We start from the raw sequence: 14,513 nt of genomic DNA on the forward strand, positions 1-14,513 counted from the left end.
TGTATTTGCATGATTTGAGCTTGCCTCTGTCTGTAGCTTTCTATAAGGCGTTAGCGTAAAGCCTGATTGGGTTTATTAGTTTGTATATTTTTTATTACTTTGTATATTTTTTGTGTATTACTTTCTACTGTGGTTTTTTTTTCTGCCACCACGTGGCTGAGGTCCGCGCGTAGACTGAGCACGTGCACGCACAAGTGCCTTGAAGTGTAGCGTGTTCATTGATTTTGTGGTTCCTTTTGACTTAGGCTAGTGTATTTAGTACGGCGTGATTATTTGTGACAGTTTTCTCATACGTGGGTATCAGTGAACAGATCTAGCGATGGTCAAAAAGACCGTAAAATGTTCAGGGTGCGGGGTAGATTGGAAGATGGAAGTTTGTGCGGACGAGAAGGCAGAAGAAGCTGACGCCAAGTGCAGACAATGCGAATTCGAGGAGAAAATGGAGAACATGATGGCTGTCCAGAGTGGGCTCATGGCGAAAATCGCAGAGTTGGAGAATGCATTGGCGACAGAGAGAGAAAAGACGAAGGCCATGTGAGAAAGGCTGCGGTCAGCCGAGGACGGCTTATCGAAGGTCGTCAAAGGGAACAAAGACGCAGGTGACGGTGGAAGGATTAGGGAGACGACCCCCCGTGCGGGAGAGGCGAAGGGAACAGCAGGCATGGCAAATGCAGGTGCAGTGGTCACAGGGCCCACCTTCCGAGAAGTAGTTTTGAGGGAGGGAGGGAACAAAGCCGCAGCCGTGACTCACACGCTAGTCACCCAGACAGCAGCCAGATGCAGGATACAGAAGGAATGTCTGAGCGGGTCATTATTGCCGGTGACTCAAATTTAGCCCGATGCGCTGAGGCAATCAAAGAAAGGGTGAAAGGAGATAAGAGTCTCGATAGGAACATTCCCAGGACATACGCTGGGGACAGTCATGAGGCAAGCGAGTGAAAAGCTCGCAGCTAAAGCTCACAGACGTAACCTCGTGGTAATTGCGGCAGGGCTAAATGACGTGTTGAATGAAGGGGCACCGGCCCGTCCCGGCTCGTGACGTCAGTCTAGAGCCGCGCGCCCATTGGTGGAAGCGCGGTTGGCATCCCGCCTTTGAAGGTGCAAATGCCGCTTTTTTTCTAAAGTTTGTACCCGACTATAGCGACGACCTTGGTAAAGGGGTCGATAACCATTGCGCACCGTGTCCCCCCAGGTGCAAATTGTAGTACGCACCAACTACCGGCATAGTACCTAGTGCGCAATATCAACTTGCAAAGAGCCGGTTGGCGACCGCAAACAATAGATCGTATGGCGAATTAGTCGAGAGAAGGGTTTCGAGGTAGTAAATATAAACAGGGAGGTGCTATAGTGCAGGCACTATAGAGGTGCACAGGTGGGGCGGTTTCCAAAGAGACAGAATTCACTTCGATAACAGGCTTGGTCATGAGGTGGGCTGGCGGCTGGCAGGACGCGCAGAGTAGCTTTTTTTGGGGGGCACGCGGGCCCTTCAGGAGTCCGGGGGTAGCTAGTAACAGGGAAAACAACCAGGACTCTGACAGGTAGTATTGGGAAAAACCAGAAAAAAGGTTAAAAAAAAAGGGATAAGGCGCGTGTTGCAATTAGTTACATAAACATGCAGGGTGGCACAAAAAAGGCAAAATGGTTAGAGATTGAGGAGCAGTTAAACAAAGAACGGATAGGCGTTTATGCGGTTACAGAAACACACCTTAGAGACTTGGAAGAGCCACCACATATTGAAAATTATGTTTGGGAAGGGTGCAACAGGATCATATCAGAAAGGAAAGGTGGGGGTGTAGGAATGCTAATTCACCGCGGCGCCAAATGAGTTAGAGTGAAACAGACGTGTTCAGAGCACCTCTGGGTTTTGGGCACAGTAGGTGGAAAGAAAACGTGGCTAGGGGTTGCCTACTTGTGGACGGGAAATAACTGCAGAGAAAAGAATCAGGAGATAGTGGATTGCATGAGTGAGGATATTAAGGAATTTGGTAATGGGGCCGAAATCATCCTTCTAGGGGACATGAATGCCCACATACACGACCTTGACGGATATTCAGACACCAATGGGAAGTTATTACTAGATCTCTGCGAGCAACATAGTCTGGAGATAGTTAACACGGGGCCTAAATGTGACGGCCAGATCAAGTGGGAAGTCGGAAACAGTCAAGTATTGATTATTGTCTCATGTCTGAAGGAATTTATCACAAGCTGAGAGAAATGAGAATAGACGAGGAGGGGATTAAAAGCTTGGGTAGTGATCATAAACGAATAACATTACAAATGGGATATAAAACTGGAAATGAGAACATAGAATCAAAGTCTGGCACCTCGTATTTAAATGACAAACAAATAATAAATATAGCCACAAGAGTCGAGGAAGAAGTAGGCAAAATACCAGGCAAGGACTGGGAGTACAGTGAGCTATTAGATCTAATGACGAAAGAGATAGGGAGAGAGAAGAAAACTATTTGCTGGAAAGGAAAGAGGAAGCCAAAAAGTTGGTGGAACAAGGAAATCCGGGAAGCGATCGAGAAGCAGCGTGAAGCATCATGGAATCATAGAAGGGCAAAAAAGGACAAGCGACCGCAGGACGATGTCAACGAAATATGGGAAATATATCTAGAGAAAAAATCCATTGTACAGAAATTGGTCGAGGCAAAAATTAAAGGCAAAAGTAAACGCTGGGTGACAGAGATTCACGAAAAAAAGGAGGCCGCACCTAGGATATTTTGGAGCCACATAAAGGCGCTAGGTAGGAAGTCTGTCACAACGCAACAACATATTCTCGATGAAGGAGGAAATCGATTGGAAGGGTACGAAGCGCTAGGTTACATTCTAAAGGTAACAGCCGATTCATTTAAAAAGAGCGCCCAGGGGATTTCCCCGGTGAGTAAATGTGTGGCGGAGAGAGCAACCGAGGAAGAGCTAGTGCTGGAGAATTTCAACTGGAAAAAGGCTCAAGGAAAAATACCAAAGCGTACTGCCGCGGGTTTAGATGGGATTCCCGTTAGCCTCATTAACGAACTAGGAAATAGCGCTAAAGAAGCACTGCTGAAAGCGGTAGAAAAATGCTTAAAGGACAGGCAAATACCGGATAGTTGGCGAAAAGGTAGAATGAACTTAATCTATAGAGGCAAGGGAGAAAAGGATAACATTCGCTCGTATAGACCACTAACCATTACATCGGTACTATACAGGTTGGCGATGCAAGCAGTAAAAATGAAAATAGAAAAGTGGGCAGAACACAACGATATTTTGGGACAACTCCAGAATGGATTTCGAGTCGACAGGCGGTTAGACGATAACCTGTTTGTTCTCACTCAGTGTATAGAAATATCTAAAATAGAAAATAGGCCCTTGTACATGGCTTTTCTAGACATCACTGGGGCGTACGACAACGTTAATCAGGAAATTTTGTGGGATATATTGAAAGGAATGGGCATAGGGGACGACTGTATACAGCTTTTGAGGGAGATATACCGAGAAAATACAGTTTGCATAGAATGGGAAGGAATGAGTAGCAAATAGAACATTGAGATTAGCAAGGGGCTGAGACAGGGATGTCCTTTGTCCCCGCTGTTATTCATGCTGTACATGGTGAATATGGAAAAAGCGCTAGAGGGTAGCAACTTTGGTTTTAATCTGTCACACAAACAGGGCGGCGTGATGATTGAGCAGAAGCTTCCAGGATTATTTTATGCTGACGATATTGTCTTATTTGCTGACAGTCGAGAGGATATACAGCAGCTGGCGGATATATGCAGAAGGGAAGGGGAAGCTCTAGGACTAGGATTTAGTGTAACAAAATGTGGATTGATGGTATTCAATGACCCTTGTGATCAGGCGGTGTCAATACAGGGCCAAGAAATACCGAGGGTGAGCGAATACAAGTACCTCGAAGTATGGATAAATGAGGGTGACAGGTACATGGAGGTACAGGAAAAAGCCTCAGCAGCAAAAGGAAAGAGGAATGCTGCAGTAATGAAGCACAGAGCATTGTGGGGATACAATAGGTACGAGGTGCTTCGAGGTCTGTGGAAAGGTGTAATGGTTCCGGGGCTTACTTTTGGGAACTCAGTGGTGTGCATGAGGGCAGAGGTGCAATCGGGAATGGATATAAATCAAAGGACTGTGGGACGCCTCGCGTTGGGTGCTCACGGGAAGACGACAAATGAGGCTGTAAAGGGCGATATGGGATGGGCAGGTTTTGAGGCGAGGGAGGCTCAGAGCAAAATAAGGTTCGAAGAAAGGCTAAGGAATATGAAGGAGAGTAGATGGGCAGAGAAGGTGTTCCGTTACTTGTATAGGAAGAGCGTGGACACACAGTGGAGAAAAAGAACTAGGAGGCTCACTAGTAAATATACAGCTGGTAGTGTAAGCAGTATGTCAACAAAGAGCAGAGAGGCGGAGAGGATTTACTGGATGGCAGCTATGGAGAAAAAACCGGCTTTGAGTAACTACCGAAAGGGCAAAAATGAAATAAGGAGGGAGGCATTTTACGACAATTCAATGGGAAGCGCTTTACTGTTTGAAGCGAGATCGGGTTGCCTTAGAACGGGTAGTTAAAAAGCGAGAATCAGTAAAGAAGAAGAACAATGCACGTGCTGCGGGGAAGATCAGGAAACGGCGGAGCATGTTCTGATTGAATGTGGAGACATCCACCCAGGTGTACGATTGGGCACGAGCCTACATGACGCCTTGGGTTTTAGAGACAATGGAAAGCTGAACACACCCGCGATTGAAATAAGTAAGAGACGGTTAGAGTATTGGTGGCAGAAAACTAGAGAGAAGGGACAAAAATAAATAATGGGGAAAAAAAAATAAGGACATTCTGCCGTAAAGGGCACATAATGGAGCTGAAAACTTAATGGTTTTTTTTTTTTCTTCTGGAGTAAAATAGTTTTAATTGAAGTAAAGACACTAGGCCAACGCTAAAAAAAAGAGTAAAGGTTTTTTTTTTTTCGAGCCTGGTGGCACACTTGTCACCGCCCCGTTATAAAGGGGACGCTCATAGCATCTATCCATCCATTGAAACAAGAAAGTTTTTTTTTTTCTTCGAGCCTGGTGGCACACATGTCACCGCCCCATTATAAAGGGGGCGCTGATAGCATCCATCCATCCATCCATGTCACCGTTTCTTTCTCCGCGCGTTCGAGCAAGAGTTCACGCAGCGTCTCAACCAGCTAGTACCCCAACATGGCGACCACGGTGATGTTAATGAAAACTGTATTTATGTGGTTCATGAACGCCGAAAAAAACGGCGCTGCTCGTTAAATCAGCAGGAGGGAATATATTTCGAAAAAAAAAAAAAGCCATGCTGTGTTGGGGCAACACCTCCTAGACAGGTCCTGTCTAGGAGGTGTTGGTTAGGGACACCAATGCACCACACTGTCGACTAGAGGGGTGCACGGGCTCCGGGTAGCCCGAAAGCCCGAGCCCAACCCGGCCCGCGGGCCGGGCTCGAGCGGGCCGACGTGTTTTCACCTCGGGCCCGGGCCGGGCTCGGGCTACTTGGAGTTTTATCGGGCCGGGCTCGGACCCGGCACAAAGCCCGACTCAAGCCCGAAATATAGAGAATGAGCGGGAATTGTTTTCCAGCACGCACACATCGCCTTTTCCGCGACCGCCCTTTACCGCTTTTCCTTTCCATTCGCTACTTTAAACAAAAGGGGAGCATGTAAAGCGCTGCCTCTATTTCACTCCAACAAACAGAGAAGTAACACCACCTGAGCTGGTGACGGCGCCACGCGACTGTTCGCGTTAGATTTAAAGGCCAACTCCGGCGATTTTTTGGCCATGTCAAAGTAATGGTGCTTTTATATTTCTGAGACGCTCATGTCACGGGTCCGATAGCAGAAACATTCGGCAAGTTGGAGAATAAATTTAAATAAGCAAAAAAGCGCAACACCGAAACCCAACCGAGCATACTGTCTTCACGTGACGTATAAGTGGTTACAAAACCAGAAATCATGCAAGGCATGCCGGTCCCACCAGCGCGTAGTATGAAAGCTGCGAAAGCGGTGAAGAGCAGACGCTCAGTTGAAAGGTGACTCCGTCAGAAATCTTGTGTGTGACTGACCGTGTCACTCACGTGCACAAGCTGAGCTGTCGGAAAATGACAGCTGCGATTCCGACGCATTTGGAGGCCAACTGTAATGGCCATTCCTCTTCGATGAAGTGGAACACACCTGTTTAGCTCTTTGCTTGCCTGGTTGCACATTCCACCGCCAGATGGCACCACCTGTCCAGGCAGCTCACGTTTGTGGGGCCGTGATCGCGTAAAATAATATCGCTGAGAAGTTCGCGGACTAACTAAAGCTTCTTAATATTGCTATGGGAAGAGTGCATAAGTATGGCAATAGCGGCGTTCAACATCGCGTTGGTACGGCAGAAGGAATTTAATATAAGCCAAGTATGAGCCACCTTTCGCACCATTAGGTTAGGTTATAGGCCCGGTCCGGTGCACCCTATATATGCTACGGAAAGTGTTTCCGTGGTGTTCACGCATGTGCATTCTTTAGCCGGTGCGGTATTACCGTACTTTCCGTGCAGTAAACCAGCATTGCTAGCTAAAACACTCTAATATAGAGACGCAGGGTAATCGTTAGGTGCGAGTGTTTCGTGACTGACAACGGGGAATCGGGTGCAGCCCACAACGCGACACCACTTGCCACCCATCGCACGCATTACCACAAGGAACTGAAATTCACACGTCCAGCCAACGAAGCGCTCGCCAAACACTCGCGATTGTTGCCTTGTGGATAGCAGACGCTCTAGAGGCCCCTCGGTTCCGTTACTTCCGCTTAACAAAAATGACGTCATGCACCCAATGTTGCCAATAATTTTAGGAAGCGAGATGGGGAGAGTCGGGGCAATCAATAAAATCCATTTGCAATGAATCTGCATATGTCTCCAGCTTGTAATTTGGCATATATAACGGGAACGTGAAAAGGAACATACCCAGCGAATTTTATTGAGATCCATGGACCTCGAAAAATCGCCGGAGTTGGCCTTTAAGGCCAAATCCCATACGGGTGAAAATGCACGCGACAGCGACGAGTGACCCAACGTAGATCGCCTTCGTGCAAGCTGACGCTTGCATGGGCATACCCCGTACACATGACGGCTTTGGCGAGCGAACTCCATTGTTGCTGGCATGAGGCCGTCTACTTGTATTTTGTAATCTGTGTAATAGAGACTGTTCGTCGTGCGTCGTTTCATCATATTTGATATGCTCAATAAAATGCCAAATTACCGGAAAACGATGTTTTGTTTTCGCAACGAACCTTCAAAAAGCCGGGCCAGGCCGGGCCCGGGATTGTGTTTTCTTACGTCGGACCGAGCCGGGCGGCCTCGCAGCCCTTTGCCGTCGGGCTCGGGCGGGCCTTCGACAAAGTCAGCGGGCCCGGGCCAGGCTCGGGCTCGGAAATACGGCCCGTGCACAGCTCTACTGTCGACAACGGCTGCACCTGGGGACCTTCGTAGAAAGGCTGCATTGTTGAGTTGTGCACACTGTATGCGAGAGGGGGGGGAGGATGGGGTTCAACCATACTTCATGTTCGTGCGTGCGTTTGTACGTGTGCGTGTTAAATATACACATGCAAAAATTGAAGAACATTTTTTTTTCGGGGGTGGGGCTGCCCCCCCCCCCTGCCCCCGGATGCATCAGTGGTGTAGGTGGCGTGGGTACTTTTCACGAGAAGTTAGCGGCTCCTTTCCGCTCTTTTCTTCCCTGACCAAAGGGCGCAACAAAGCTCCCATTCACAGCCTCAGTATCGCCGGCATCAGCCGCCGAGGAAAATGAGATGCTCACGGAACACATCGACGCGTTCAAGTGTCTCCCTTCTGTGCAACTTTTCAACAAATGCTCCCTGGATGCGACCATAATCTCCGCTGGGGTGTCGTAAATATCCCCCCCCCCCAAGAGAGAGAGAGAACAACCTTATTGAAAATGCCTGCAGAATCGATTAGGCTACCCCCCCCCCCCCCAAATAAAGTTCGCTCCCGAGCCCGATTTTGCAGCTAGACTGTGTGTTCTGGCGCTTTATCGCACCGTGCCTATTGTAAAGAGGTTATTCCATGGATAATCACAAGCGTGCGCACGAGCGGGGCGGGGCCGCCCTCCTATCCAACTAAAGGGAGGGGGGGGGGCAAGAAGTCTGCCCAATACCATACCTTTTTTCCAGGCTTTGGACGATAATGGCGGCGGAGGGCCGCTGATGTTACATTCTAACAACTGTTTACTTCGCATCTTTACTTCACGAAAGCCAGGCAGGCCATTGTGAAAAGCACGTCATCGCTTCATTTTCATATTTATATATTTTTTAATCCATTGCGAAGCGTGTTATTCTTTCGACTCAAACAGGAGGGGGGGGGGAGAGGGCTGAGATGACACTCTGCCCCACACCCCCAAGGGGAACTGTGCGCGCACGGCTGTGTCCATATTAGAAAGGTATTCCATTCAGGCTCAAAAATCACCCTTGGCGCATCCCTAAAATGTTGACAAATAGTGCTCTGTCGACATGCGCGGTGCATGTACCGCCGAGAACACATCCAAACACGTGGCGTGATTCCTCCAGCAAAAGGGGCGCGGTAGGGAAGGGGGAGACGGCGCACGTGAAGCTACCGGTCCCATCTCGGTTCGACCTTGATGATGCTCATCGCCCCGGCCATCGACCCTGATGACAGCCGCTGCACATGGTCACCTCTGACACACGGCGCGCAAGATAGTGCACTCTTAGAAAACAGCGAGTAAAAAAAAAAAAGGGGTGTGTTACTGTCCCACAACCACAATCGTCACCTGTCTCGCGTGCCTTTCCCTGCATTACAACCATGCACCCGGTGCTTCCAGGTCACGAACGGCATGCGCGTTATCTGTGTGACATAGCACTCTTGGCAAGATAGTGGCGAGCGCCGAGTTCTCAAGAAAGGAAACGCAGGGAAACCAGATGACAATTATTGTTGCGGGACAAAAACGTACCCATTTTACTCGATCTTAAGACTGTTGAACAGGGGCTGTCGCTGAACGACCCTGTTCCAAGGATTTCGCATCGTTTGAAGCCTCCACCTTTTGAGCTTCTTCACTCTGTCCCGTCTGTGTGCACTGTAACCTAAGATGCAATACCAACCAACGTTTATGGATACTATAAAGGTGTCCATGAACGTCGATACCAACTAACTCGTGAACCACCCTCGTGAACCAAAAAATGAAGTGCCAAACTACCAGCGCACTGCGGACAACTTTGAAGGCAACGGTTTCCCAGTTTCGATTTCGGTGATCTCCACTGAAGGCACTGTTCGGACCCAGAAAGGGTCCATTGTACGATTCTGTACGGAAGTACATACTTCCATGACTAACAACATTTCGTGGCCAGATGAATTCACTTTCGTGAAATCTACGCGAGACTCAAAATAATAATATCTGTCATCTTAAAAACACAAGTGGTGAAAAAAAGAAACAATGAATACTTAGTATAACTGTTTGGGCAAGACAAATCCCTGCAGGAATACACATTTCGCAATATAGTTGCTGTGCATGCGCGAACAAGTATACTTTCCAAACCAACAGCCTGAACCACAGACTAGCAGGACAAACTATTTTTGTCCATTCAACACTCGTCCCTGCCTTTCCTTTCTTTAGTTTCTCCTTATCTCTCTCTACACCATAGAGCTTGCCACGAGGCGTGACAATTCCTCAGCCATTTTTATAATGGTATATTTGGTGGGGTTTTACGTGCCAAAACCATGACATGATTAGGAGGCGTGCTGTAGTGGAGGGCTCTGGAAGTTTCGACCACCTAGGTAGGGAGGCTAACATTCGGTTCCTTAACATGCACCTAAACCTAAGTACACAGGCCTCAAGTGTTTTCATCTCCATCGAAATGCAACCACTGTGGCCAGGAACAAATTTGCGACATTATGCATCAACAGCCACGCATTGCAACCACTGTACCACCGCGGCGGCTCCGCGGTAATTTCTGAAAAGCCTTCGTGGTGCTTTCTGGTACTTTGATCAGCTCGAGTTCACACTAAAAATTTCCAGACATGAAGTTTCTAAGGGTGTGTCCACTGTCTGAAGGGCCTGGAACTGCGAGGACTGCTCTCGCGAGCCCGCCACAAGCCATACAATCAGTGTAACCGCAGGCCTCCCATAAAAGCAGAAATGTACTCGTTTACGACGTTCACCAAACTTCCACTCTTACGTACTATTATGTGAAATACTTAACACTCACCTCCGTTTGAGCTTCACAGGTCTCTCATCAGGTGGGTCGTCTCCGTCGTCATCACTGTTGCCATTCTGAGCGTTTTTACTGTCAGTACCACTTTCCGCAGAACGAGCACTGTTAGAACCAGACGCATCCTTGCCACTTGAGCCTTTAGTGTTGGGCGAGCCTGACGAACTGCCGGGATCACCGTTTTCAGAACCAGATGGACACTGCCTCACACCGTCAGACTTTTGTCCATTGTGTTGCACAAGCACAGAGTTCCGCGCACTCGCTACAGTCGCCTCATCAACTCGTCTTTCATTTCTGGCGTCGATCTTGGCAACTTCAACTACCGTATCACCTTCGCCGTGCCTTTTGCTCTCCACTTTGGTTTCAGAAGGTTCTTCGCAGACAACCTGCTGGTACTTCTCAAATTCAAGTCCGCACACACGATCACAATGGGCGCTCCATAGCTCCTGCCAAAGGCTTGCATCTTTCGGCAGTTTAGAACCACCGCGATGCAGCGAAACGGGGAGGTCATTCTCACTGGCGGGGGTGCATCTTCGGAGGCACTCGTCCGCATTCGGCAATGTCCTGTCGAGTTTCACCGATGCCAGGAACAAAGGTTCTAGAAATTCGGGGTACTTATCGGTCCACGAGTCCCACAGAAGGCGGCTTCCATTGTGAATCCAGTATTCGTCCCAGCTTGGGAGGTCTTTGTCTTTAACGTTCGAGGAACGCTTCGAAGGACCTGGAATTGAGGTGCCTTCTTAATTCGAGAAACCAGTTTAAGGAGCACTGAAAGACTTTTTGAAAATGGTAAGAAAGCATTTCTGATACACTGAGAATGCTGCTGTGACCACACAAGAGAATTATTATAAGTACACTTTCACATGACAAGAAACCTGCAATCTCACACAACAGAATGTATAAACAGATCACGTAGATTGCGCGATAGATGCGTTATTTTGTACCAGCAGCTTTCGAGGCCCTTTTTTTTCTTCTATAATAGGCATGACGACCCACAAAAACAAGCCACTGGGTCATTGTTCATGACCATGCATGACTTGTAAGCAACAAGTTCAAGTGCATCTTCTACAAAGGAATGGTTGTTGAATCACCTCGCCCACCTCATTACTTCTTTATCAATCTTAGGCACAGCTGTCACACAACTTCAAAAAGGTCACCATAAGTGCATCACTGTAAGCAGAAAACCTCAGCAGCTAACACAAACCAAAGGTATCAGATGGAATGGAGCAAGCAAACATTGTACTCTTGATACTTCTGTCTATGCTACAAGTTACTTTCAAAAGCTTCTTTTTAAATACTTAATTCAATGAAAGGTACTGCACACATTCCAGTGCACAGCTGAGTCTAAAAAAAAAGCAGTTTCGTTGTTTCACCTTTCAAGCAAGCCACTCAACACAATAGCAAGGTGTAGCATAGCATCGAAGCTCCTCATGGTCTTTTAAAAATATTCAGGATGGGCATGTCAGCGCAACAAAGCACATGAAAGTACAGCCATGAGCAATATGAGAGAACCCTCATGTTACCTTTGAGAGTACACAGAGAGCATGCACAAAGAAGTCCATAACATGAAATTTTCAAGTGGAAAGGCACTCCTTGCAAGTGATTACGTCACATTTGAATCTGTACATCCCGAGTAGTTGTTGACTGAACGCCAATTCAGTGTTCCCTTTCATATTTGTCATGACTGTACTGTAGCTGCACAGCAAAAAGACAGGAGTCTCAAAACACATGCATTGTGGGGAGCACTTCCGAAGACGCTGCATGCGTCATATCGTCGACGGTTCCAAGACAGGACCTAAGGAAAGCTTTCCACATTTGTACTTTGTGAAGTTTACCGTATGTTCTACTCAGTCTTCTTTGTGCACACACCTATAGAGCAGGAGTGCTAGCTTTTGTGCACAGAATATTGGTGGCAAGCAGCAGAAGGCTGCATCCACTGCAGAGTGTATTGAGTACAACAAGGCAGTGCCTCTACTAGACCTCGTTTTAGCAGCCAAACACACTGTACATCTCTTGCGTTTCTGGACACCTAACTCATTATACATGCAATATCAATAACATTAAAGTACAATGGTACAAATGTGCCTCTAGTATAACAGTGTAATTGCTATTACACTATAGTTGGATACGACTTTAGACGGCAGCGACATTTCCTCCTCAAAGGCGGATGAACACAAGCCTACACCAATAGGCACGTACGAGCTAGGGGCTCATGCACGAGCGGGACTATTTCTTTAGTCGCGTAGGTGATCGGCTGCAGCACTTCGGTGATCTTGGCGTGGCCTCTCCTGTCTTCTTAAGTTGTATCCGAGTATAGATAGTTTCAGTGCACTTTTTCAAGGAAGCATCTTTGTCCCGATGACGAATTAACCAGTATTCTTGAAACAGTGCCGTTAAAGGCCAACTCCGGCGATTTTTTGGCCATGTCAAAGTAATGGTGCTTTTATGTTCCTGAGACGCTCCTGTTACGGGCCCGATAGCAGGAATACTCGGTAAATTGGAGAATAATTTTAAATAAGCAAAAAAGCGCAACACCGAAACCGAAACCCAACCGAGTTTACTGTCTACGTATGACGTAGATGTTGTTACGAACGAACCGGAAGTCGTGCCAGGCATCCCGGTCACGCCGGCGCGGAGTATGAAAACTGTGATAGCCGGGACGACCAGCGAAGCGCCGGCCAAACCAACGCTGTCTGTCGCCTTGTGCACAGCAGACGCTCGCTGTAGCGGCCGAAGCGCCGAAGTTAGCGGTGCCCTCGGCTGCGTCACTTCCGCCGCCTTCCCAACACTGATGTCACAGACGCAATGTTGCCAATAATTGTGGGAAGCCAGGAGGGCGTCTGCAGACAATCTTTAAAATTCATTTGCAAACAATCTGCGCATGTCTCAAGCCTGTAATTTGGCATAAATAACGGAAACGTGCAAAAGAACGTACCCAGCGAATTTCATTGAGATCCATCGACCTCGAAAAATCGCCGGAGTTGGCCTTTAAGACCTGGAACAGTGTGTAGTCAAACTACTTGAAACCTTGAATAAAATAAAACGCAGCAGGTCATTAGTTATATCACTTTCTATCATTTAGCAGAATAAACATGCCCATGAATTACGCAAATGACATCACGAGGAACACTCACATTTCTTGCTTTTCTTTGACTTTTTCTGCTTGCCAGCCGATGCAAACTGCACGGGCAGGCCCATCTGCTTCATCAGCTTCACGTCACACTCGTCCTCGAGCAAGATGACGTCCCCTCCGTTGACTTCGAAGTCGCTTTTTGCCGTCGAGTCGGCAGCACTCCCTTGCTCTGCAACGCTACAGTCCCTACCCTGCTCATATTTTTCACAATCTACAGTTCCACAGTCAGTTCCATTACAGGTACTTGCAGCACTGTTCTCGCTGTTGTCACAGCCAGAAGATACCGAAGTGCCATTTATCACCTCGGAATGGTGTTGGATGTTGTCCAACTGTTCCGATGTGGCAGAGTTCTTCTGCTCTACGTCCACAGGAACGAAGTCTGCATTCACCGACTCTGAGTGCTGCGCACTGCCGTCTCCCTCGCCGTTGTGACCAAACAGGCTGTAGTAATGGTTGTACACTTCGACGTAATGCTGCTCCCAAACTTCATTCCACAGCTCGTCGTCGGACTTCTGAGGAGCAACGGCGGCACTTCCATCGCAGTCTTCCGGAAGCTCTTGGTGCAACGCTTCGTCAACTTGGTTATGCTCGAAAGGTGGTTTGCAGTCGCCTTTTCCACCTGCATCGGTAGTACTGCAGGTGCCGCTGTCACTACACTGGCCACCCTGGCTGGAAGAAAACGTTGAGGGTGTGGAGTCTTCAACAAGTTTCTTGTTCTCCACTTGAGCATCACCTCCAGGTGACTGGTCTGCAGAGGGCATGGAAGAAGCAACTTTGACCTCTGCTTGTCCTCTCTCATTTGTACAGTCTAGTAGCGCTGCAGCATCATCTCCTGTAGCAGAAGCCAGCTGACCAGTTGCTGCAGCAATGGAGTGGCCCTCCAAGTACTCTGGAGAGATGTACTCGCCGTAGCGTTGCACCCAGGACTGCCACACGAGGTTGTCTCCGTTCTTCTCCCAAAAGTTTTGCCAGTCGTCCACGGTTGCCGCCGAGCTCTGCTCTTCGGGCACGTCGTAACACAGCAGCTCTTCGTTCTCAGCTGAAAATATGAAAAATAAAAGAGGAAGAAAACTGAAACCTCAAAGCTTGATGGTTGCCTGGCTCAAAATGTCATTGCTATTTATGCAAGCATTGGTAATGCACACAGT

General features: G+C 48.0%; 1 protein-coding gene across 2 annotated transcripts in view; it reads right to left on the reverse strand.

Annotated features, from left to right (window-relative positions):
• The window catches only part of LOC119371668 (uncharacterized), a 44,680-nt gene that overhangs the window by 25,311 nt on the left and 4,856 nt on the right, over positions 1 to 14,513 (reverse strand). For both annotated transcript variants that reach the window (XM_037642111.2, XM_049419911.1), the window contains exons 4-5: positions 13,367 to 14,404; positions 10,230 to 10,953 (exon numbers count right to left, since the gene is read on the reverse strand). In XM_037642111.2, the coding sequence (XP_037498039.1) occupies positions 10,230 to 10,953; positions 13,367 to 14,404 (1,762 nt within the window). The remainder of the gene's footprint in view (positions 1 to 10,229; positions 10,954 to 13,366; positions 14,405 to 14,513) is intronic.

This window comes from Rhipicephalus sanguineus, chromosome 10 (assembly GCF_013339695.2).
Source record: "Rhipicephalus sanguineus isolate Rsan-2018 chromosome 10, BIME_Rsan_1.4, whole genome shotgun sequence".
Classification (NCBI taxonomy): Eukaryota; Metazoa; Arthropoda; class Arachnida; order Ixodida; family Ixodidae; genus Rhipicephalus; species Rhipicephalus sanguineus.